General features: G+C 41.7%; 3 protein-coding genes across 10 annotated transcripts in view; 2 read left to right on the forward strand and 1 right to left on the reverse strand.

Moving 5' to 3' along the window:
- The window catches only part of ehbp1 (EH domain binding protein 1), a 171,230-nt gene extending 169,855 nt beyond the window's left edge, over nt 1–1,375 (forward strand). For all 5 annotated transcript variants that reach the window (XM_085427306.1, XM_085427307.1, XM_085427308.1 and 2 more), the window contains one exon: nt 49–1,375. In XM_085427306.1, coding sequence (XP_085283432.1) covers nt 49–139 — 91 coding nt within the window. In that variant the 3' untranslated portion in view covers nt 140–1,375. The remainder of the gene's footprint in view (nt 1–48) is intronic.
- Nucleotides 1,376–4,839: 3,464 nt separating this feature from the next.
- otx1 (orthodenticle homeobox 1) lies at nt 4,840–11,302 on the forward strand. The gene is made up of 4 exons (XM_085427312.1): nt 4,840–5,131; nt 7,399–7,588; nt 8,007–8,158; nt 9,474–11,302. The coding sequence occupies exons 2-4, from the start codon at nt 7,492–7,494 to the stop codon at nt 10,221–10,223; spliced, it is 999 nt and encodes a 332-aa protein (XP_085283438.1). The 5' UTR covers nt 4,840–5,131; nt 7,399–7,491; the 3' UTR covers nt 10,224–11,302.
- A 5,245-nt stretch (nt 11,303–16,547) lies between these two features.
- The window catches only part of wdpcp (WD repeat containing planar cell polarity effector), an 88,586-nt gene continuing 80,516 nt past the window's right edge, over nt 16,548–24,617 (reverse strand). For 3 of the 4 annotated variants that reach the window (XM_085427314.1, XM_085427313.1, XM_085427316.1), the window contains exons 16-18: nt 22,595–22,686; nt 21,096–21,127; nt 16,548–19,686 (exon numbers count right to left, since the gene is read on the reverse strand). In XM_085427314.1, coding sequence (XP_085283440.1) covers nt 19,633–19,686; nt 21,096–21,127; nt 22,595–22,686 — 178 coding nt within the window. In that variant the 3' untranslated portion in view covers nt 16,548–19,632. Of the gene's footprint in view, nt 19,687–21,095; nt 21,195–22,594; nt 22,687–24,617 lie in introns of all 4 variants that reach the window. The other variant, XM_085427315.1, reaches the window with a different exon arrangement.

Here is a 24,617-nt window from a genome sequence, read left to right on the forward strand (position 1 = left end):
CAACCCCACCCCGAGACATCTGACCTTTTGACCTTTTGCCGTCCGCAGGGCCGAGGAGGAGGACGAGCACCTGGAGAGGACGCTGGAGCAGAACAAAGGCAAGATGGCCAAGAAAGAGGAGAAGTGCGTCGTTCAGTGATTGTCAGCAAACACAACCAACAAATGTAGCCGATAAAAGAAATGTATCACATGATTATTATCGATCATTTTATTTGATAGAGGAGTCGAGACATTTCTGTCAGTTATTGGAATCCCTTTGAGGTTTATGTTCGGGTCAGATTAACCGCAGAGACTCGGCTGAGCGAAGAGGCCCTGCGACACCTTTGCACCAACTTTTTACGGACTCGGACTGTCCCCCTTTATTTTTATTTTATTTTTTTTTTAATTTGAACTCTGCTTTACTTTCTCGAGAACGGTACCTGTGTAACAAACATGAATACGTGTGAGACGAGGGCAGCGCACAGCCTGTGTGCAGCTCGCTCCGTCTGAATGTGGAGACCAGGCACAGTCTGTGGTGGATTTGAGGTACAGCACAACAATGGGGGAAATTTTACTCTTATTTGTTTTCTTTTCTTTTTCTTTCCCCCCATCATATTCAGAAGATGATGAGGTGGGTTGACTTTTCAGTCAGACTTTTTAAAGAAAAACAAAGAGATAACATCGCTCTTTTCAAGCTACTTCATTACTTGACCGTATCTTTTAATTATCTCACTTTTTACTTGTAAAATATCTTAACTTGGGAAGCATTACTGTTCACAAATCTTGACTTTCCTATTGCTTTTTTATCGTCTTGGCTTGAAAGCAGTTTACCAAAACAAAGAAAGGAAAAAAAAAAAAACACTTGTTGTATATTTTCATCACTGCTCTGACCAACAGCTTCCAAAATCTTTTTTTTTCCTCCATCAGGAGTCATGCAGTCAGAAAACAACAGATATATATATATATATATATTATTTATTGTCATTTGTCCAATAAGCTGCTTGTTAAGTGAATCTACCATCACGTTTCATTTTGCTCAACGACTTTTGGTTTCTATTTATTGTATTCAGAAGAAGAGAAATATGCTTCCATCTCTTAGAGCTCCACATCTTGTGCAGCTGTTCTTTTTACGTGTGAACATTTATCTGATTATTTATTCCAGTGTCATAACCCAAGTCTTCAGTAATAAAGTCTTTATGATTTCATACTCCACAAGACGCTGTGTGGCCTCTTCTTAAAAAAACTAAAAACCTAGCCGCTGTGGATTTTTAAATCTTTGTTATATTTAATGTTTTGTTTTTTTTACTCATTTTCTATTTTTCAAAACGCGCACGCACTTTCAAAACTCTGTTCCAAATATTTGTATTTATTTTTTACTCTCAGTTTAAAGAAATATCTCCAATCCTCGATCTGAACTCTTTTTTCCTCCTCTTTCTGTTTACATAATTTAAAAAGTTATTGAAATGCACGCCTTTGGCTGCAGCCCCCGCACATAAGTGGCCCCTATCACCGCCTCCACCGGCGAGCGTTGCGTTTATTATTCGGCGCTCTGTTCAATTCCCCTGCGACCTGTGCGCGTGTTTATAAATTAAAATTGGCGGGTTTTTTCTTTTCTTCTTTGAGGTCGGTGTCGAGCAGGTTCCTCCGAGGAAGATTAGAGAGATCACTTTGTTCCGAGCAGATGTTTTCCCCCCTCTCTCACACCTCTCTCTGGGCCGCTCCTGTGCGCGCTGAGGACGGGCTGCAGAGCTGGAGAGGCTCGGTCACCCGCAGCCACGGATGAGGGGAGGAGGGCGGGCACAACAATTGGTATTAATTTTCAAAGATGTAGAAAAAAAATCACACCCTTAAATTCTTAAAGTGTCCATTTTAATTTGCAACATTTTACTGAAATGAGCTGTGGAAAATGTTCCTGCAATAAAAGCTCCGGATGAACAAAGTGTCTGCGGTTTAACCCTCCTCTCCGTCCCTGCAGGCAGCCTCCCATCCCCGATTAAAGCAGGAAAATCGGTTGTGACAGCAGACGTCCTCCCCGGCCTTTCTAATACTTTCAAATTAATTTGCTGATTCGTTTCTTCTCTGCTTGGGACCGACTGTACGCGCACATTACGCACTCTGCGTCCCCCGAGGCGCTTTGTTTGACTTTGTATTGCAGCGCGTTTATCGCGGGCGCCTGTGATCTGGAGGAAAAAGAGCAGAGCCTGAACGGTGCTGAGTGTATGTGAGTGTGTGTGTGAGAAAAATCTTTAAAATGATGCACACAACCTGTCGTTTACACTTAACTTATAAATTATTTTACATGCAACATTTTAAAGGCTGTGTCCTTACACAATCATTCATGCGTAAAACTGAACTCTTAAAAGTTTTAACTTCCTCTAAATTACTTCAACTTCACTGAAAACTATTTTAAACCATTTTAAATGAATCACTACATGTTTTTAATTTGGCGTTTTTGCATTTTGTTAAGAATAAAACAGTTGAAACAGACCTGTCCTACCTCCGCAGCATCGCCCGGCTTTCTTTAACGCTCCAGCAGAAGCAGAAGGAGTGAAAATTTATTTGGAGTAGTTTTCCTTTTTTCGCTGAATAAGAGCGAGGCACTGCGTAAAAAAAGCGGCGGTGGCTCGGCGCTGCTGTGCAGCTGAGGATCCTTCAGCTGAATGGATTATCTCCTGAGCTTTGAAGTCTCCTGGCCTCACCTCACAGGTGCTGAGCGCCGCTCGGCCTCTGCGTTTTTCACTTCCCTCGCCCGCGCCGCCGTCCAAAAAAGCTGCACCTGAGGGAGCCGCGGTCTCTGCGTGCAGCGCCGGGGCTCCTACAACTCCGTTTTATGCATCATCGTTTTAATAAGCACCGACAACATCCCCACAGATCCCCGCTTCCAATCCTGCCGGCTGAAGGGACAAAACTTTTCCCCCTCCTCTCCTCACCGCCTAATCCCAGGCTTTACCAGCTCAGCATTAAGAAAATTCAACTGCAATTTGGGATTAGACAAAATACTCTTATTACAAAAGGTTGGTGCAACTTGATAACTTGATACTTGTTCAGGGGTTTATCTCGGGGTCTTACTCACATCGAGAGAGGATGGAAGGGGCAGAGGAAAAAAGCAATGCAGGGGAAATGTCAGAATAAACCGTCTCTTTTGTGTTGTGAGGGCCATATTTGTTGAATGGCCTTTTTGCATAATTTAACGGAGCCTGTGTGTGCATGTGCAGAGGAAAGGAGGGGTGGTGGTATTTCGGTCAGAGCCTTCGCCGGCCCTCTGACAGCTCGGACTTCAGATGTGGTGGAAATAAAAAATGGATAAAAGGTGCGTGAAACCCAAATCAAATACCTCCACTTTAGGCCGCCTCCTCTCTGCGCACACAGCCTCCCTTCAATCAAACGGGCCTGATTTCTCTTTGATTTTGGCCTCTGCGTAAAAACACGGACCTGCACAGGAAGGTGCGTCTGTAACAAGCATCACTGCAGGCCTACGCACACAACCTACATTTTTTTTTTTTTTTTTTTTTTGTAATTATTATTATTGTGCTCTGCAGACTTTTGATGCTCAAGTTTCTCTGTCAAAGTGCTCTCATCGATGACTTTAAGTCCCATCGGCCTCCACTTTGATACTCCTCCTCTTCCTCACTCACACACACACATAAAATTGTAAGTTCCATCCCTGCTCTCTCTCACCCTCTCCCTCTCTTTTTGAGCATTAGCTCGCTTTCAGCTCGGGCCTCATTTACAAAAGTTTGTGTTTTTGCAGAGAATAAGAAGCAGCATCCCCCCCTCCCCCTCCGACACCCGGTACCACTCAGGCCAAATCATAAAGCATACGCAGTGTTTTTCTTTAAGTGCGGAGGGTTAAAAACGTGTTAAAAACATCAACACAGGATTTGATTCAGTGACCGCAGCTTTCTGCTGCTGATTCTTCTTCTGTGGATTCTTCTTTTTCCTCCGCAGTGAGTTGGAGGTCTATCCCTATTAAACTTTACGTCAACCATCCTCAAATGTAATTCTAAATGGGGATTAAACCTCATTCATATTCATGAGACGTGTGTGTGTGTGTGTGTGTGTGTGTGTGTGTGTGTGTGCGTGTGCGTGTGCGTGCGTGCGTGCGTGCGTACGGGGGAGAAAAAATAAAAGATGGGAGGGGGCATCACAATAAAAATCAAAATGGATAATTTTAACTTCTATCCTGTTTTTTGTTTCGGTGTCCACTTGTTTGTGTTTTTAAAAAATGGCAAACGGTGACCGTAGATAGAAATGTGGCTGAAGCTTCGAGGCCTTTTCTCGTAAATGTGTGTATTGTTTTTTAGGAAATAACTGCCAAACTACAGCGGGGGTTTCCTCGGGTTTCTATTGCTACTAAATCTTGATTTGTAACCTTTGCCATTGAAGCGTTTGTTCGTCTGTTTTTTGTTTGGTGGGGGGGTCTTTTCAAAAACCCAGAATATGTATTTTAGGTGGAGAAAAGTCAGCACTAAAGTTTGCTGACAATCCCAGCAAAGATGCTCTATACCCGGCATGCAAACAATAAAAAACTGGTTCCTGTGAGGTGCGAGTACCTTCTAAATTCTTCTTATACGCACAGCAGAGCGCAGGCCTGCAGCCTCTGAAGCACCTTCCCCTGCAGGCCTACGAAACATTTCCATCTTTTTAAAACCGCTCTGTGGTTCCTGTGGTCCGGGACTGAGAAGAGGAGGAGGAGGAAGGGTGGTGGGGGGAGATGAGTGGGAGTGGGCTCCCCCCGGCTGCCTCTGCTCGCCCATAGGTGGCCTGCGCCGTCCGTCAGCTCGCTAGCCCTCGCTGATTGGCTGCAGGAGGCGGATCCGCAGGTGATCCTCCGCTCATAGAGGCGCGGGGCGGAGAGAAGGTGATCAATCTCCATCCATCTCCATTAGAAATCACCTTAACACTCTGACAGACAACGACAAACCCCCTGAAAGCAAATGAGTTTGATTTATTTGGCTGTAAAAACGGCCGGAACCGCACCGAGGACGCGGCAATGCTGGTGATGCTGCTCGGTTTGCGCACTGATATTTGTTTCTGAGAAAGTCTGCTGCCGCTGCGCGAGTTTTGTGCCCCGCAGACTTCCTGCAGCTGGATAATTTTTACTCGCCTCTTGCGGTTCGAGCGTTCGGGACAAGGGAAGGAGAACAACAAGGTAAAGTTTCCTGTTTTCTTTCGCTGATTTTACGCAAAATCTTCTGGTTTGTGTGCATTTTCGCTCCGAGGAACTCTGAGCCGCGGTTCATTCACGAAATAACCCTATAGCTAAAGTACAAAAACATATTAAAATGTATATTTAAAAAAAAAAAAAAAAACCTGAAACATTTTTCATGAATAACCCGTACCACGCACCTGATTTCAGTTTGTACCGCTGCACTTTTATATTGAATTTTTGCGCAGATATCAATTACTCAGCACTGTCAAGGACTTCATCTTGAAGCCGATAAATCGAGCCAACTTCCTCCTCCTTTATTTGTTTTTTTTTGTTTGTTTTTTTTTTAAATATTCTCATTCCTGTAAGTTTTTATTTATTTTTATTAAGAGCAATTGTCCATTAAAGACTCTGAAGCGCTCAGCAGATAATTGGAGAGGCGTGTTTTTTGGTTTTTGTTAATTTATTTTGCTGATAAGGACCCTTCTGAAACGCTCTCTCTCCCCGGAGGTCTAATCTAAATTCTAATTGAGTTCATTTGCACGGAGATCTCGCCTTTTCACTCTGGCCTGGCTGAGCTGGAAGCGCGTTTTTTTTAAAGAGCTGCTGGAATACGCGTTTGGCACGCAGAGGTTTGGTTTGGTCATTGTTAAAATAACCCCACTAATTTAATTCACACTCCCGGGTTGCGTGTTTTTAAGCTTCAGATCAGTCTGCACGCAAACTAGTTTCTCCACCCGGACTCTTTGTGTGTGTGTGTGTTTGTGTGTGTAAATGTTTTAGGAGCTGCTGAATATGTATATAATTTTGCTTATTTTCCTTCAGGTTTGCGTCTTTACTTAACCAGCAGTACTTTACTAGAAACAAAAATAAAACCATGCAGGGTTTTATTTATTAATTTTCTCTGTCTCTCTCACTCTCTCTCTCTCTTTTGTTTTTCTTTTTTTAAGAGCCGAAAAGTAAAGAAGACCGAAGCGTTGCTTTACTAAAAATACAATGCTAAATCTATCTATTTAATCCAGTAAAAATCCAAAATTAAACAAATTTGAACTTTTTTCCAGCTGAATTTGGTCCTCACTTTGTGCACCTTTAAAACAAAGCACAAAAATCGACTCCTCACATCTTCAGCCTGGTTTAAATATAATAACAGAAGCTGGTTGTTGGAGAAAAATGCGTTTCACGTTGGTGGACTTTTAACTGAAATTCTCAGCCGAGGACTGAAGAGCCACAGGAGTCCTGCTGTGGTCAAAAACGCACACGAAGTCTGACGATCCGAAAGAAACAGAATGAGCCAGAACAGAGATTTTTTGTTATATATGTATTTTTAAATTGATTGTCAAACTACACAGATAATCTAGCGTTTTGTAACTCTGCGTGTGTGTGTGAGAGAGAGAGGGAGAAAGTGCAGGCCTACACACACCTCACACACACATTTTATTCATAAGTTTTATTAAGTTTGCTTTTGTTGTGTGAAATAACCAGATTTGTATGAAAAATACACCGGTAATTAGGAAATTTTTTTAAAACTGCAGGTTTGAAAAAACAAATACAAATATGTGAGCGCAAAAAACAGAAGGCAGATGATTATTTTTGATTTGAATTATTAATACTACGGAAATGTTTACCCGCGTGTTTTTGTAGTTTATGTCGCAGTAAGAGTGCGCGTGCGTGATTTTTTTTTTTTTTTTTTTTGGAGGGCTGGAATAATTTGCAGGTCTGCTGTAAATAAACGTTGTTATAGTTGGACACACACACGAGACAAAATGCAAATCTAGTTTCTTCTTTTATGACTTTCGTAAAGTCTGTGGGGAGCTTTCAGGTTTAAAGTGTGGATAAATTCTGCTTTGCAAAATAAAAGCTTTGCATTTGTCTCTCTGCGCTCGAGTCTCGGGCCGTTTGGCCCTCTTAATCCTAAAAAATAATCAAATAATCCTGAACACGGTTTTTTTTTTTTTTTTTTAAGTTCATAGTATTCTGCACCAATTAAAAGGTCTATGTCTAGCTTGAATTAAATTCCTACACTATGATTTCCTGGTTTCTTCATTTATTTGAAAATAAATGCGTTTTTCAGTTAACCGTGGTTTGGGAGGAGGGGGAGTGAGTGGAAACTGGAAGAGATTTGTGAAGAGCTAGAGGTGATAATGATCATGATAATAATAAAATATGACAGCAGTGGTCATCAGTGTGAAATGCATACATGTCGGGATTCATCTTGTTTTTTGGTGGCGCACAAACTTCTCACTTGTTTGCGGTGTCTCCTCTCCGTGCAGTAGCTGGAATCGGCCCCCTGACCCGCCAAGCTGCAGCATCGGGGGAAACTGAACCGCTGGCCTGAGCTGGGTGGAGCAGTGACCGCCTGTAGCATGATGTCCTACCTCAAACAGCCCCCCTATGGCGTCAACGGCCTGGGGCTCAGTGGCGCTGCCATGGACCTGCTGCACCCCTCAGTGGGTTACCCAGGTAGGACCCCCCCCCCCCCCCCCAACTCTCACTCTCTCTCTCAGCCACACACACACACACACACACACACACACACACACACGGAGCACCTGGACAGAAGCATGCGCAGTAAACATGAGCTCCAAATCAAGGGGTTAGAGTTAAACAACAAGAAACGTTTATAATAATAATAATAACATTGCGTGTTTCACTGTTAAAATGGTAAAAACAAATTTTAAAATGTACACACAACAAAAATGTAAACGTAAAACAGTAAATAAAAAGACACAATTTCTTTTCTAACCCTCAGCCAACAGCAGAGCAGGACAGGCTTGCATGTCGCTACCACTCACCCGACATTATTTACAGGTTTCCTCCGTGTTTCTGACGCGGTTCTCCGGTCTTTCTCTCCCCTCTGTGTCGCCTTTCTTCCCCGCAGCTACTCCCAGGAAGCAGCGGCGGGAGCGAACCACCTTCACCCGCTCCCAGCTCGACGTCCTGGAAGCTCTGTTCGCCAAAACCCGGTACCCGGACATATTCATGCGGGAGGAGGTCGCACTGAAAATCAACCTGCCTGAATCAAGAGTCCAGGTACAAAAATAAATAAAAAGTAAAAAAAAAAGACATTTTAATCTCTGCTTCCGCTGACATTAAGTTAATGTCTTTAGTGTGGTTGACCGTATTTTTAAAAAGTAGGACAATGAAGACCTGCAAGTTTAGTTAAAATAGTCAAACGAAGATGTCAACTTACTCTTATGAACTTCAAAGTAATTTATTTAAAGAGTTTATTTTCTTTATTTTCAAAAACCTCTAATTTAAATACATTTTCCCTTATCTCCTGAGGGACTTTTAATGACGTCATTTGTGTCTGAATTAAAGGTTAATTATCGGTTAACGCTCCAGCTAGCAAGCTACAAACTGTACAGGCAAATATCTTAGATTATGGTACATTTATGTCCCCGTTTTCATGCTACTAAATCATTAATCTTTTTTTTTTAAGAGTCACAAATATTTAAGTCAATTATGGGGAAATTAAGAATGATTCCTGGGTAACTTTAGGCCTTGTATGTACCCCAGTAATGCACTGATTTTTAAGAAGAAAAGGACAACAAAAATCATGCAGATGGCTAGATACTGGTTAGATAATGAGTGTAATTAAAATTACACACCTTGGTTTGTTTATTAGTTCCTCAGTAAAGTAAAATTTAGTAGCTGCCTTTCTATTTCTTTTTTTTTTGTGTTTGGCTCAATACACTGGTTTGTGTGGCATTTTGTTTTGTCACACAAACCTCATAGTACTTCATTTAATTTCAATAATAATAATAATGATGATATCATAGACCCGGGTAGGCTGATGCAAACAAACTGAATTTACTAAAGATTATTTCACAGCAGAATCACTCAATTATTTTTAAAAATTGTATTTATTTTTTTCATTTTTGATGCTCTTCAAGTACAGGTCGTGTAATTCGATCTGAAATATGAAGAAACCAAGACTCAAACCTGCATATACTCCAAACATCTCACTGGTGTACTCTAGTATTGAACAAACACTGCTCCTTGAAAGGCATTAGGGGAAATCCAAGGCACAATTCGAGTTATTTTCAGAATGTGTGTAAAGCAAAATGCTCTACACAATCATACCCTCTCTGTGCTCTAGAGTTACTCTACTGTGTGGTGAAACTCAATAGCCTGTTATCTTAGACCCGTCTACCAGGTATGAAATTAGACCCCTGGCTGGTCCAAGCCAAGGGGCCGGGGTGGAAATGAACCTTGATGGCTAATAACCCCCAATTTTCCTCCATAATGTACTCCCACCATGGCCCAGGAGGTTCTTTTTTTCCTGAAATGCTGAGGCCGGTGTCGTGTAGGGTTGCTAACTCCTGGCTGGTGTTTGTGGTTGTAGGTGTGGTTCAAGAACCGGAGGGCCAAGTGTCGCCAGCAGCAGCAAAGCGGCAGCAGTGCCAAAGCCCGGCCGCCCAAGAAGAAGTCCTCTCCGGCCCGGGAGAGTACCGGATCTGAGAGCAGCGGCCAGTTTACACCTCCTGCTGTCTCCAGCACGGGCTCTTCCTCCTCTTCGTCCTCGTCCACCAATCACACGGGCCCAGCGGCACTCAGCAGCACCTCTACCTCCATCAGCACCGTCTCCTCTATATGGAGCCCTGCTATCTCCCCTGGAAACGCTCCGGCTCCTGCCGTGGCCCCGCTCCCTGAGCCCGGGCCCCCATCTAATGCCTCCTGTATGCAGCGTTCCATGTCAGGCTCTGCTGCAGCCGCCACCTCCTACCCCATGTCCTACAACCAGACGCCGGGCTATGGCCAGGGCTACCCCACCCCTTCCAGCTCCTATTTTAGCGGCGTGGACTGCGGCTCCTACCTAGCCCCCATGCACTCCCATCACCACCCGCACCAGCTCAGCCCCATGACGGCCTCATCTATGTCGGGCCACCCGCACCACCACATCTCCCAGTCGTCAGGCCACCACCACCATCACCACCACCACCAGGCGTACGGCAGCTCCGGCCTGGCCTTCAACTCCTCCGACTGCCTGGATTACAAAGAGCAGACTGCCGCCTCTTCATGGAAGCTCAACTTTAACACCACAGACTGCTTGGACTACAAAGACCAGGCGTCCTGGAGGTTCCAAGTCTTGTGATCAGGCTTTCTTCCCCACCCACCCGCCACTGCCCGCCCTGCTTGTCTGCTCTCTTTTATTTTCCAGATTAGCTTACTGCTTGTTTTTTAAAAAGACAAAAGAGTTTATGAACCATAAGACAACAAGATAGCAGCAGGAATGCTCAAGAATCGGACTTCCTTCTCCCGCTCGTCCTGTTTCAAAGTTTAAAAGAAGAAAGAAAGAAAGAAAAAGACAGACCTGTAAAGAGAAAGCATCAGGAGCAGATTTCCTGAAGACGAAGAAAAAGGGTTGTTTTTTTTTTTTTGTTTTTTTAAAAGACACCCCTCCTTGGGATAAGCTTAACAAAACTGTTTTTCCAAGAGTCATTTCAACCAAACTCCTTTGACCACCAGCTCTCTGGATGGGAGGAATATTTTCCCCTCTGGTGCACCGACGGGAACTGCCTGCCGTGCCCTCTTTACCTCCATCGAGTCCTGTATAGTTTTTATTATTTTCTGGAATTTGTTATTTTAGGATGACAGAGATTTTTAGTCAGCTGCACACAGGAGCTGAAATATGTAAATATGTATTTGGGTCAGTTACAGTGACCATGTTTAGTTGTTGTTTTTTTCTTTTCTGAATTTAAAATTGTTTATTACCACTTTGAAAGAAAGAAAGAAGAAAAAAGAAACTGTATGTAAATCTTCCCAAATATTCCAAAGAGAACAAATTGGCCATAAAGTTCAGCTTTTATATCCACCTTGTTTTACTCAGCAAAATTTGAAATGTCTTGGGGAAAACTCTAAATCTAAACTATAGATGCAGAAACTATTCTGGGACATTTTCTTTTTTCCAGATATTATTATTATAATTATAATTATTATTCTAGCTTCCACGTTTTCAAAGCAGACCACCTCTCTGGGACATGTTTGAACCGCAGCACTTGGCTTGTTATTGGAGTCAAAGCTTTTTATTATTATTATTATTTTAACTCTTCTGGGGGAGGAGAGGAAAATGTGGATTTATAGCTCCAAAAATGACAGTGAGATGTTGAATGTATCTTTAAAGGCGACCACCCTTACATACATGTTCATCCAATAAAGATCCGTTAAGTCATATTTTATTTTTCCTTGTCTCACTTTGATTCCCAACAGGGAGTCGAGTTTCTTTTTGTACACCATCAAATTACAAACTCGACACTGCTGTTTTCTCTTATTTGAACTAGTCACACTTTTATTTAAAAGCTTGTTGATTTTTGTCCCCCCCACCCCCATCCCCTAATTATAACGGCGGTAAATGCAAATTAGGCCATAATTAAAACAAGCCGTGAACGCCGTGTAGGCTTGCATTTCCATTTTAGAGAGCAGCCGTTTAATCCTCTCAGTGTCTGCCTTTAAATTGAAATGCTGACATCTCTCCTTGCTTTAGGGAAGCAAAGTGTCTTTTAAAATAAAATAATAATCTTTTTTTTTTTTTTTTTTTTTTTAAAGTTAACCTCCTTCACCAAACAGTCCAAACAGTAAGCCGGGAGACAGCTGATCGAGGCGTAATTGAACGCAGCGCTGTAATGGCGTGATAATTACTCCTGCGCCCCGAGTTGGTTTCTCCAAAATATCCTGCAGGAATTTCACCGCCTCTGATGCGGTAATTACGTAGGTGGGGCCAGGTTAGAGGGTCACATGTAAGTGTGTGTGTGTTTAATGCGTTTCTGCTCCGGGGCAATATCAAAAGGAAGGAGGGGGGTCGTTTTAAAAAATCGCGTCAGTGCACTGGCAAGGTTGTTTTGGACGCGTTTAGAGCAATGAAGGCCGCACAGAGAGCGGGAGGTTCAGGCTAATTATTTGCCCCAATTAAACCCTCATCCTTGCGCAAAGAAAATGAGCAGGTTGTGCGCACTTTCTTTTCTGCCCGCTAATGAAGACAAATTGAATTCTGTTTATTATTACAGGGCTCTCTCTCTCTGTGTCTCTCTCGCTGATTATTTCTATACTTCTGTCTGTGAAAAATCAACAAAACGTCTGAAACACAAAGTTATATATTTTAAAAAGGAGGATAACTTATAAAAGGTGAGAACAGTAACGCTGGAATTTATTTTCCTTTTCTTTTTTTGCATTTATTGGCTCAAATATTTTTAAAATGAAAGCCACAGTTTTGCCAACTGAGTTCTGCTTTTTAAATACGTCTCAGTGAGAAGTTAAATCCTACAAATGTATGCACTTTTACGCAGAAGTCTCTGGTTTTGTTTGATTTAAAAGATCCAAACCAGAAATGGAAATTATAGCAACAAATAATGTAAAAAAAAAAAAAAAACAACAACAAGAAACTGCTTTGACTTTGAATTTTTCCCCCGGTAAAATCTGGGTCGTTCTGGCGCTTTAAGGCCTCTGAAAGCGACGCAAACAAACAGAAGCAGTTTTATTCCGCCTGTGAGGAAAGGTCACGACGTAAAATTGAGTCTATTTGAAGCATAAAAAGGTAAAATTCAGGAGATTTTTTTTCTTTTTCCTGTTGCCCTGATCAGATTATCAGTCTGATCGATACATATTTCAGGTTCCTGCTCGTGTGGAGTCCGTTTCAGCTGCAGCCGGCCCTCTCCCACTCTGTCCCTCTCCCTCCATTTCTCTATCTCTCCCTTTATGCAAATGAGTCTCGCAGCAGCTGAATAAATATCTGCAGACCAGGACATTAAACGTGTTTGCGCCAAGACGCGCAAACAGCGCAGCGAGCGGCGGATTTGTTCGGATTTGCATCAAACAAATATTTGCTGCCGCTCTTGCGCGATGGTTTAAGGAGTTTGAGGGAGCCACAGGTCTCTCGTGAGGCAGCTGCTCACCTTCAAACACGAGCTGGAGTGAAAAGACGCGCTTTTCATCTAGTTTCCTCTGAGCGAGCGAAGCCGCGGTTCCAATTAAACAGTCGAGCAGGAAATCAGAGTGTAAAACAGACTGTAATCAGACTCAGTGCGAACAATGCAGGGATTAAAATCTGGGATTTAAGGCTAAACTACTCCCGCAAATGCAATCTGATTCTGCGCAGCGTTAGAGAGCAATAAAGCGCACGAAGCAGCACTTTGGTACACCTGCGAAAATGCAGCAATGGCCCACCTAAAATGAGAAAGGAGCCAAAAAGAAGGAAGTTTCAGTTTTTACAAAAATCCTGGAAAATAATCCGATCGTTTTAATTAATAATTAATATATTAGTGTTGCTGTTTCAGTTGTTGACTTATTAATTTTGGTGTCAAACGAAGGAATTCAAACCTTTGAAAGTCAAGAAATTATTTGGCTTAAATCCATCAGGAGTGAATTCAAGTGCAGTTCTGTTCAAGCTTAAAGGAGGTGATGGTGAATTAAATGCTTAGCAAAAGGTCGAAAAAACAAAACCACATTGTTTAGTTTGCATTGTTTCTACTGTTTCACACACTAAGATTTAAAAATTTTCAAGTAATGTATACTACAGGGGACGCTATCAGATTGACTTAACAACGCAGACATGTAGTTCGTTTTCCCTAAGACAACATTAAACGCACCACACTTCTTTTTACACCTGATGTAGTTCTAAAACGACGTAAATGTGTTGGAACATTGTCTTCTAATCCTAAAATGTTCTGACTGATCTGAAAACTGGACTGGAATATTTATCGACCTGAAAATAAGACAGAAATTATTATAAATTAAAACAAGAAATTTGCTGAAAAATGCACAAATTCAAATGATATTTTCCCCACGTTTCACAACAATAACGTGCAGAAAAGCTAAACACACAAAACATGGCCTCACCTGAGCTCCACCGAGCTCCACCAATGAGAAACCTTTATATTTATATGATATCATCCAGCCAAACAGTCTCTGTCTTTGTTCATCTCACATGTTTTGCAATCAGTTTTTGAATTCTTGGAGGACTTTAGTTGATCGGAATCATGGGGGTGTTTTGAGGACACCGTTTAATCAACATAACGGATAAACAGAACTACAAATAATCAGTTCTTTCACCTGAATGTTGGCAATGCGATGCTCTAAAATGCTGACAGGGAGAATTAAAGCCTTAAAACAATAATCCACAGATACAAAAACAGAGTGCTGCAGCAGTTTTCCTGCAGGAGTATATTAGATATGTGATATTTTAATAATTAAAAAGGGTGTTATTGAACTATTAGTGTGACCAGTGTTTGTATAAGCCTGATTTTGAGGGTCTGACACCTTCATATTCTGCTCAACGGGACGATCGATCGCAGCACAACGTCCCCCTGTTGTCAGCTGATTTGACCTTTTGGCCTCTCATCTTTTGCGGTTAAGGTGTGTGAATGTGGGTGGACTGGAAACTGTTGACACTTTGTTCACACTTTGTCCAGGAAATGAACTGGAACCATGCCGGACGGTCCTCGCATGAGTGGTTTGAGATTTGTATCTAGGAAAGTAAAAAAGAGACAGACAGAAAAGATAAAGACAGAAACCGGACTGATCCTCCAGTATTTGGTTTGCGAGCACTCCTGGGCTTCGATAAGTCAGTGTGTATGTGTGCGCAAGACAAAGATCCGAAAGGCCCGGCAGATGCACCGATAGCAGCCTGCATGCTGGGACTGTTTTCTTGTCTTCCATTTCCATGCAGGACAGGAAAAAAACAGCACTCACGCTTGTCTTTCATTGGCTGCCGACTGTCGCCAGACCTTGGCATCCTGTTGTGTTCATAGGCCGGTATGAAGAGTGAAGGGTGATACAGAGGAGGATTAAATTTACCTGAGAGGTTGATCTGGGGTCAACTGTACACCAACATGGGAGTAGTCCGGGCCACCGTCTCAGGTTTCTGTGCTTTGTCAGGCAAGGCCTCAGTTTCCTGCTTTTAAATTCTTTAGTTGAACATCAGGTGTGGGAATTTTAAAAAAGGGTAGCTTGGTTGATTTGTTTTGGTTTATTTAGTAATTTTGAAATGTTTTCTGGCCTAAAAACCCTTCAACCCCTTGAGTTCGTCATTGAGACTCAAAGAAGCCGAGAGTACCACCGAGGATTTCACAGCTGAGTCCAGGCGGCCGGCGCAGCCGAGCTGGTGGAGTGAAAGCAGCTTAGTCACCCCTGTGGCACTAGGCACTGAGAGCATTCATGAAATTCCTCTTGGGTTTGGGAGCTGTAGGTTTAGTTCAGCAGAGGACAGACTAGGGACAATTTGTACATAGAGTCTTAGCCGTCCCATTTCTGTGGAATTAAAGGAGTACACGGGTTACCTGATCCTGAAGCGTGCTGAGAGATTTGGTCACCTCTCTTTACGTCAGGTAGACAGCTCTGGTCACTTTGTTGGTGATTCTCAGTTTCCAGCTAGTGAGACATCCAACACTTGTGAGAGCTTTTCTTAAAACAAGCATGAAAAGGCATAATTTAAAAACAAAATGCTTTTTGTGGCAGAAAATTGTGCATTTACACAGAAACACTGTAGGCCCAGGTGGCTTATTGTACTAATTTGCAAAGAATCCTCATTATAATGAAGGATGAAGGCCGGTAAACAAATTTACAACCACAATAGGAGCCACGTGAAGCTGCACTTATGCACGTGATGATTTGGTAAATTTAGTAGCTAGCATGCTTTTGATCTCTTTCTATATAAAAGTTTGATATTAATGACTTAATTTCAAATTTACACCCATAAATAATAACTAAAAAGACCCACTTTCATTCACTCGCATGGCATCTAACAATCCTCCCTTTTTTATGTTAGCGATGGAAATCCACAAAGTTTAAATAAAGATGTGGAAATATTTCAACTTTGGGAGAAAATAAGTCAGTGGATCCTCCTGACACCATCACATCAGGAATGGAGGACAAGCTTCTAGTCGGTATTTGAGGGCAGCTGGAGCTCTGTGGTTCAACACTACTTGTATATGGAGACAGAACGGTGGGTGAAACCACAGAACTTATCGGCAAGTTACAGGAAATTGCTTTACCAGCAAAAGTGGGAACCATGTCCCATTTAAATGCGCTGAGTACTCTTAAGCATCACTATGAGCCTGCGGGTTTATAATGTAATGGAGCATATTTAAACACAATATTTTCTTAAACCTATCCAGCGAGTGAAAATTAAACAAACGAGTGAGTGAAAACAAAGAAGTGCAAAACACAAAAAGCTCACAAAGGAGACAAGAACTGTGGCCTCCTGACCTCCTGGGACCTTGCGTGCACTTCGTTTGCTGTGAAGTCTAATTCTGCTCTTTAAAATACTGCTGTTAACTCATGCACAGGGACAAGAACCAGCAGCCACACATCAGTTTAGTTTCACAAAACACCAAATGAACTTGCACCGTCTGAACCATGGGCATGTGGTGCTGAATTAGCCAAAGGTAAAGAGGTCTGATGGGGGCAACAAGGCTGAAAAGTTGGCATTTTTATTGACATGGGTAAAATAAAATGGTGACATTGAGATTTAACATTTTTTTTTGTCAACATGCAAAGGAAGTCCAAACTGCAGGGCAGAATCAGATGTATTTGACTAGATGTTTGCTTACACTGATACTGCCCTCCTACACCACTGCTGCCATTATCTTACTTGGGTTTTGCTAATCACCAACACCGTCTCCACTGAAGTCCTGTTACTGTAGACCATTAAATTAAATGATTGGAGGCTTTTGTGCTGCTCTGAGATCAGCTGAGCAGTCACGCACTTCCTTCTTCCTCCTTTTCCTCCCTTGAAGTGGCTGATGGAGGGAAATCAGACAAGATTGGACCGGCGAAAGCAGCTCTCGCTGATTTCTGCAAAGGACGACACCCCTCATATCTGACTTTTGTTTTTCTGATGACAGCCCCACTTCCTGTCCTCTTTCCTCATGCATCAGTTGCGTCACAGCGAGGAGGGGATAGAGAGGTATCTGAAGAGTGCTTACATTATCTCATCTGCAAAGGATGCAGCACACTCATCATCCCAAGTTACAACTTGTCTTCTCCTTGCAGCCCACCAGACTTGGGAGGGCTTAATGGAGGGCTGGTTGGCCTGCAGGCTTTAGCGCTTCCCCGCAGCGGACGTCGTCTCTGTGTGGTGTGTCAACGCATCGCTGTCTGACGTGTTGGCCACATTTTCTTTTTCATTCAGAGACAAGATTCTCTTCACAAACAGATGCCAGGGGCAGAAATGCATAAAAATGATGCAGTACTATGACCGTAAACCTTCAAAATTAAAATCTCACAGCAAAGAAATAAAGTTACTTGGACCACGCATGAGGAAATATAGATTTCTATACGTGTTTACATTATTTGCATGCACATTTATTTCAGTCTGAGAGTTAGTTCAGCTCATAAAATCAAAAGAAGACAAATCCTAATGCATCTTTTGGGGATTTCAGAATTCAATTTTCTTTAAAGAAAATAACTAACAGTGTTTTGCAGCTCATGTGTACATCAAAAGAAAACTTTGTAAGAAAATCTGACAAAATCAGCCACATTCATGAAGTATCAGCCTGATAAAACTATAACGTGTGTATAATTTGCTGTCATAAGAAGTCTCCAGAATCTATAACAGGACCCATCAGATCATATTTATTTTATTTACCCGTGCTTTATTTTTTTGTTTAGTCTAACAAAAAAGAAAAGAAAGGAAAAACAAACTGTTCGAATCAGAGAATCAAGATATAACGCTTTTGTCTGTGAGGCTTTTTCAGGAACAGATATTAAAACTAGATATGCTAAACTATAACCGAGCACTTTTCTCGATGAAGCGATCGCAGTGTGATCCTTAAGCAAAGTGCATCTCAATCACCTGAGAACCAACAACAAAGAGAAACCGTAACACTAGTCAGTATATTTCTTTGTTTTTCAGGGAATCTCTTCCTTCTAAAAACTCTCCGTTGTAAGTAAACTTGTCTCTTTGATGTCTTTAATGGTCTTGACATATTTGTCTATAATATTTTAGGGATTTCTCTCGCAGAGATCAGAAACAAACCTATAAATCCCCCTGAGGGGGGAACCGTATCAGTCCAATCACGGCCATCATTAGACGCAGTGCAGAGAAACAGCACAGCTGTTGCACAGAGAGGGGGGGGGGGGATAGGCAGATAACCTGGATAATAGCAAATGCTGGAGGCTTGATTCATTTCCAAATGTTAACAAGGCTGTTTCACAGCTCCAGCACGCCGCGCAGTATGTTAATACCACTAATAAGCCTATCTCTGCAAGTCATCTCGGATGGCAAAGATTGGAGCGTGAGGCGGTGTTTCATAAATAAAAGCTGCTGGCCACATTTTAAATGAAGCATAACTATTTAGGATTTCACAAAGCTGACATAATTGCTTAAAGGGTAACCGAGGAGAGCATTTGGTCTCCCACTTTGTTTTCTGTATTATGAAATTTCATTTGTATTATGAGCTTTCACTGTTTGCATGTCAAAAAGGTGACTGTGTAGGCCATTGGAGGGATGGGAGGGACCCGTGTTTGCCTGTTAAGCAATTTTGCAGTTTTTATTCAAGCTGTCAAGTCAAACAATCAGGAGATAATGCAGCCTTGGTTTGTAAATTATAAACGTGTCAAGAGATCCACTAAAGGCGGCGACAGATGCCACTTATCTCCAGCTGCCTCTGCAGTGTGACTTTATCATCAGAAGGGAAATATAACATTTTGATGTTTACATAAGAGAAGTATTAGTATCAGTCAGAAATGTAATTCCTTTCACCCATCCCTTTCGTAGAGGATTGACTCCCCGAAAAACATACAATGATTTTTTTTAAAGCTAACAAAACAAACAAACAAACAAAAAAAAAAACAGCAGAAAAGCATCCTCGCTGATCTTCTGTCCATTTCCAACATCGCTTCTTGTATATTTTTTGGTGGAAATCCTCTTAGAATGCAAAGTAAATAGATTACGATACAGTGAGGGATTAGGGCTCGCGCGGCGCTGTCAGATTAGTCGGTGAGCGCAGCGCGTCGACAGCTCTGACACGGCTATGGCTGCTGTTCAGGAAAGGGGCTCCGCGCGATGCTTTAAAGTCGCTGGTTGGCTCCCGTTCATGAATAAAACTGCGGCCTGTAATCTCGTCCAACACGCAAACACACACATTTACTCGGCGCACACACACACATGCGCGTGCAGAGGAAGCCTGGAACATCCAATATCAGTGAGATGAGTGTAAAATGGGAGTCTTTATTTTTTCAGGCTGATTAATGTAAAGGTTTTAAACATTTTCTGCCGTGTTTTTAAAAGAAGAAGCAGGTAAGTGTTTCCTTCAAGGGTTCATTTGGTTTAGACTTCACAAAGACACGAAATAAGCTGAATTCAGTGAATTTCATGTTTATGATTTGGCTGAAATGTTCTATGACAGGTATAAAAAAATAAACAGTTTTCCATGTGTGGCTGTGAATGAGGGGACTTTTAAACCCTTTATAGATTAAGCTTCAAGCAAAGTAACTACTGTGCTTGTTATTGGTGAGATGTTGTGTCCCTCTGGGATTAATAAAGTCTTATCTGTTGTTCGTTAGTCTTTTCAAACCATCCCTAAATGAACCACATGAAGCATCCCGGGGTCGTCGTCATCATCCTGAGGAAGAAACAGAAACATCCCCCTTAATAAACATGAATAATGACTATTATATAAATATAAACATATGGCGCTGCAGTCATTTCTGCATTTATTATATTCATCATCCAACAGTCTGTTGAACAATTAATCCTGTAAAAACAATAAAAAGAACTAAGTGACCAATGTAATATAAATGTTATCAAATGTAATAAAAATAACAGCATATATTAATTTTTAATTTTTTAATATCTAATTGGCTAATCACTGTAAACAGCAGTCCAATAAGACATCCTCCAGGTATTGTTCAACTCTAATGCAATAACTTCTCTTTGTTTACTTTTATACATATAAATAAATACACACATTGTTTATTTAGTTCTCGTTTCAGTTTACGAGTCTATAAGTTGAATTCATGCAGTTTGATCTATTATCAGCAACTATAAATTTAACCCTCATTTCAGTAATTAAGATAATTCAGGTAATAAAAGATTGACACTCACTGGCCACTTAATTACGTCCACCTGTATAAATTACTCCAATGCAAGCAGTCACATTTATGACGCTGTTGCAAAGGTGTCCTTTCACCGCACTGTTAGATAATGATTGCATTTACGGTTAGCAGCTTCCAACCAACCAAATGTGGGGCAAAGTTTATGCGTTTATCTAGGACAATGTGGGAAATGTCACTGATGCTAAACAGCGACTGCTCTGGTTTGCATCGCTCACGTGAAGCATGGATTTACTGATGCCCCAATTTTTTCGAACCATGAACGGAAGCTAAGGATTGTTTTTGCGATCTTATGCGACAGTCTTTCAGCCGCTGGTCTCCCTGCTTGTGATCTTGGGGTTTCACTGAGGATAAATCCACACAGCCACACTTTTCTAGTTGTTCACCTTCATGAATTACAGTCAGCTGAACTGTTGGTGTGGGACTCCATATAACTATCACGGCGTGCCAAACAGAGCGAGACCAGTAGTGCACATTTAAGAACATCAGAAATGAGCGATTACACTGTTATGGTTATAGACTGTCCATGGATTTTTATATAAAGTTTATATAAATGACAATAAATAAAGTTATGTGTAACTCACTGACAGGATGGTTGTATTAGTTATTTTTCTACAGGTGTCACAATAACTCCCGTAGTGAGACTTTTTTAGCGCAGTAATCATGAAACTCTGCCATCACGACAGCACTAAATCACAGCGAGCTCTGAGTTAATGTGTCTTAATATGAGAAGCTGTGATTGCTTATAAAAACTGTACATTAACAAACTCCTAAATGTCCTCATAACTGCTTGTAAATGCAGAGCATTATTAGCATTAATACGTGTTTATACACTGATCATAAATGCAAAACTTTACATGTTTTTCTGCACTAAACTGCAGCTTCTGCAACCGCGTTACTTAACTATCAGTCAACTTACATTCACTCCGTCTCCGTCAGCTCTGCTGCTTCCTGCAGAACAAAACGACAGAAGGCATCTGAGAATGATGTTCGATGCTGCCGTAAACCAGCCATGACACTTGAAACAAGTACAACAACCAAACATTAGACATGCATAATCACACACGACAGCCCCACGGCGCGTAAACACACGCAGCTGAACGCCTGAACAGGTTACATGCTCGCTCAGCAGGTCGGACACGTCGCCTTTTCTGGGTTTTAACGAACGTAAACCGTTGTCACTCATGGCGATCTCTCTCGCTCTGAGCGCTGCGTTAATAAGGTTATGATTGACATTAAAACCCTGACGTGCATATACAGATATTTAAAACGGTGATGCAAATTCCCCTCAATAGCCTACAGTCCGGATTATGGAATGACAGAGCGATTTGATGCAGAGACAATTGCTAATCACCTAAAAAAAAAAGAAGGAAAAAATGGAATTATTAAAATGGAGAGAGCAGGATGGAGGGAGGAGGCAGCGCAGCTACAAGAAGAAGAAGAAGAAGTGATGTTTTCTTAATGGGTATTTTTCCTAAATGACCAGTTAGTCATCTCAGACATCTGAGACGGGGAGAGCAGAGCACTCAGGCGACGTTTAGAGAATAAAAAGCAGGCTGAATGTCGCCGGAGAATTGCTGCGGGGCTTAAAACGTGGCCCTGACACTGAAATGCTGAACATTATTAGCTGCTCTTTAAAATAATGGGCACGCTCTCTCCATCAGCTGTTACTGGTGAAAGCACTTGTTGTCTTGTAGGCAGTTTGGGATGATTAACAGCAAAATGGAGGGTGGATTAATCTAAAGTCAAAGGAACGTAAACATAGTGGATTCAATTATTAGATCTGCAGTTTTGGCTTAAATTCTAGATTTGGGAAGGGAAGGTAACTCGAGCCAGAAAGAAATCAGATGCTTTGTACAGGTATAAGTACCTGTACAAATGAGAAAAATTATGTTGGCGTGACTTCTTTAAATAAGAAAGAGCCACAATAACAGGACACGGATGAGATCTAACATGCATGAATGGTCTTCAATCATACACAAAATCATACACAAAACTCTGTATTTCTCTGGTCATCATCTTCAGGTTAATCATTTTCTTGTTTTCATTTTTTAAGCATTTAATAAAGTCTGCTAGGTTTGCATCTAAACTCAGTTTAGATGTAAACCAGGTGAAAAATGATCCATCAGTCTATCCATCTATCAATTTTCTGCCTCTTCTGCAATCAGGTCAAAGGATGCTGCAGTCTAAGTAGAGATGCCCTGACTTCTCCTCTCCTTGGCCACACTAACCAAGATGTTGGAAAGACATCTAAAAAAAGCTAAACTGATTCAAAAGTAAAAAGTTTAGTAGACATTGATATCAAACCTAGCTATGGTTTCTTTACAATAAGACAGGTTTCACTTTTTTACCAAAGCTGACTAGCAATGTCATCCTCCGAGAGAGTTTTGCACTGTTCATTTATACCTGCAGACTTACCTGTTTGTTTCAGCATCCTGAGCACGTCTGGGTTGACGGTCAAATGTAAGGTCTCTGGTTGTTGTCTCCTCCGACTGGCTGCTCCATCAGCACTGACGAAAGAAAATAGAGCTGGTGACACATGTTTCATGTTGTTTAAAACTGAACGAATGAGTACGTTCGTAAAACAAAGCACAGAATAGATAAGACCAGAAACATTATGATAAAGTAAATATGCTGTTAGCCTCTAAGGTTCTATATCTGGCACAAAACCATTAGCGGCAAATCCTGAAAGGCAGAGATCTTTAGACAAGCAGAAATCATCCATGAACCCTCTTATAAACCCAGCACTGATTTAGCAGGTCTGGACTCACTCACGAGCTTCTCCAGCTGGCTAACAGGCTAAGCTATGCAGTTTCAGGAAAAGCTCACTGCAACTGATAAAAGAGAAATTTAACGACAGATTGACATGAAGTGTGAAATCATGAGATTTTCTACTGGCCCAAAAGAGGAAGGAAGCAATGCAGACATTAAGCCTGTATTACTCCATGCTTTTAAGCAATACATTGATTTATAGAAAATAATTTTATTGACCATTTGGCTGTGGTTTGGAATTTTTTGGGCGTCCCCAAACCACTACTTTTTCCAGGATCCCGTCGCTGGTTCATGTTTCATTCCCCCCTTTGAACCTCTCTGGTCACCACTGGTTACTCAAAGCACCTTATGAGCTTTGCCACCTCAGAGAGCTCCCATCCAATTATCTGGCTATGATGATTCGGCCTTGTGAAAGCAGCGCAGGTTTTTACACCTGACTATTTCCCCTTGTCCAATTTTTCAACTACTAAAGCTGTCTTATTTCAAAAAAAGTTTTTGTATTTATTCATCTTGGGTTTGCTTTGTCCACTAAGGTTTTAAGTCTGCTTCTAGTTTATATTTCAGATAGAGATTTAATGAATTCAATGAATCTGAAACTTTAGTTTTACAGTGTTTGGTTTGTCCGTTTCCATCACAGATTTAGATACACACCACTGTTACTGCTGAAACTGCTAAAACTAAGGTGTTTTTTCTCTATAGCATTACCAGAAATATAAATATAAATATAAATGGTCGGTAAGACAGAATTGAACTGCAAGCAGATACTTCTCTCAACCTTTCAAATGTTCAAACATGAACATTTTTAGTTTTTCCTTTACAACTTTAGATTAAGTCACACCAAGAAGTCACAGTCAGCGCATTTATCGTTATCATTTATCATCATAAATTAAACTGTTAACGGAAATTCTCAGCTCTCTGTCGCTCTGAATGCTCACAGTAACTTTGGCCTCCAGTAAGCAAAAATAAAAAAATGAAATCTTGCATTCTCCTTCCTCCACTGACAGAAGACTGTGTGATGAGCGAGAGAGGCCAGCAGCCATCAAAGGAACGTTGGGACGCTTCCCAGATTTCCGTCTTGTTCTCTCTCACTTCGAGTCGGATTTGGGGAATGCGGCGGGAATCGGCGAGGAGCCCCCAAACTGCCATTGTGCTCGCCTTCCTCTCTTTCTCCGCTCTTTTCTCAGCGAGCCAAACGGGAAAACGCCTGCGCTATAATTCCTGCCCTACTCAATCTCAGCTAAGCTGTCACTGGCTTCACATGAGAAACAATGAAACTTCATCGGAGACCAGATTACAAAAGAGGAGGGGGGGTGGGGGGTGTTTCAATATAAAAATTGTTCTAAAGGAGGAGGGGGGGGGGGGGGGGGGTGCAATAAAAAAGCAGAAGCTTTGTCTCTTCCTCTCTGTGGCCATTATCTTTGGGGAGGTTTGGGGATCTGCTTTCTTAGCCTCTGTCAGTGGTGCAGGGGAAGACCTGGGGTAGTACGACTGGGCTTTTGGCTGCCAAATCGCCCTAACCCTCTTTACCGCTCTTTTTTCCCTCGTCTCGTTCCTTTTACTGTTTTTAAAAAGAGCTTAGGACACAGCATCTCTGTCTCTTCCCCTCTCTCTCTCTCTCTCTCTGGACCCAGCTTGTTTAAATTGGCCGATAGGAAAGGATTTGGGGTGG

The sequence above is a fragment of the Rhamphochromis longiceps genome, linkage group LG13 (assembly GCF_057381845.1).
Source record: "Rhamphochromis longiceps isolate RC_006_pf linkage group LG13, R_longiceps_female_GT1.1, whole genome shotgun sequence".
NCBI lineage: Eukaryota > Metazoa > Chordata > Actinopteri > Cichliformes > Cichlidae > Rhamphochromis > Rhamphochromis longiceps.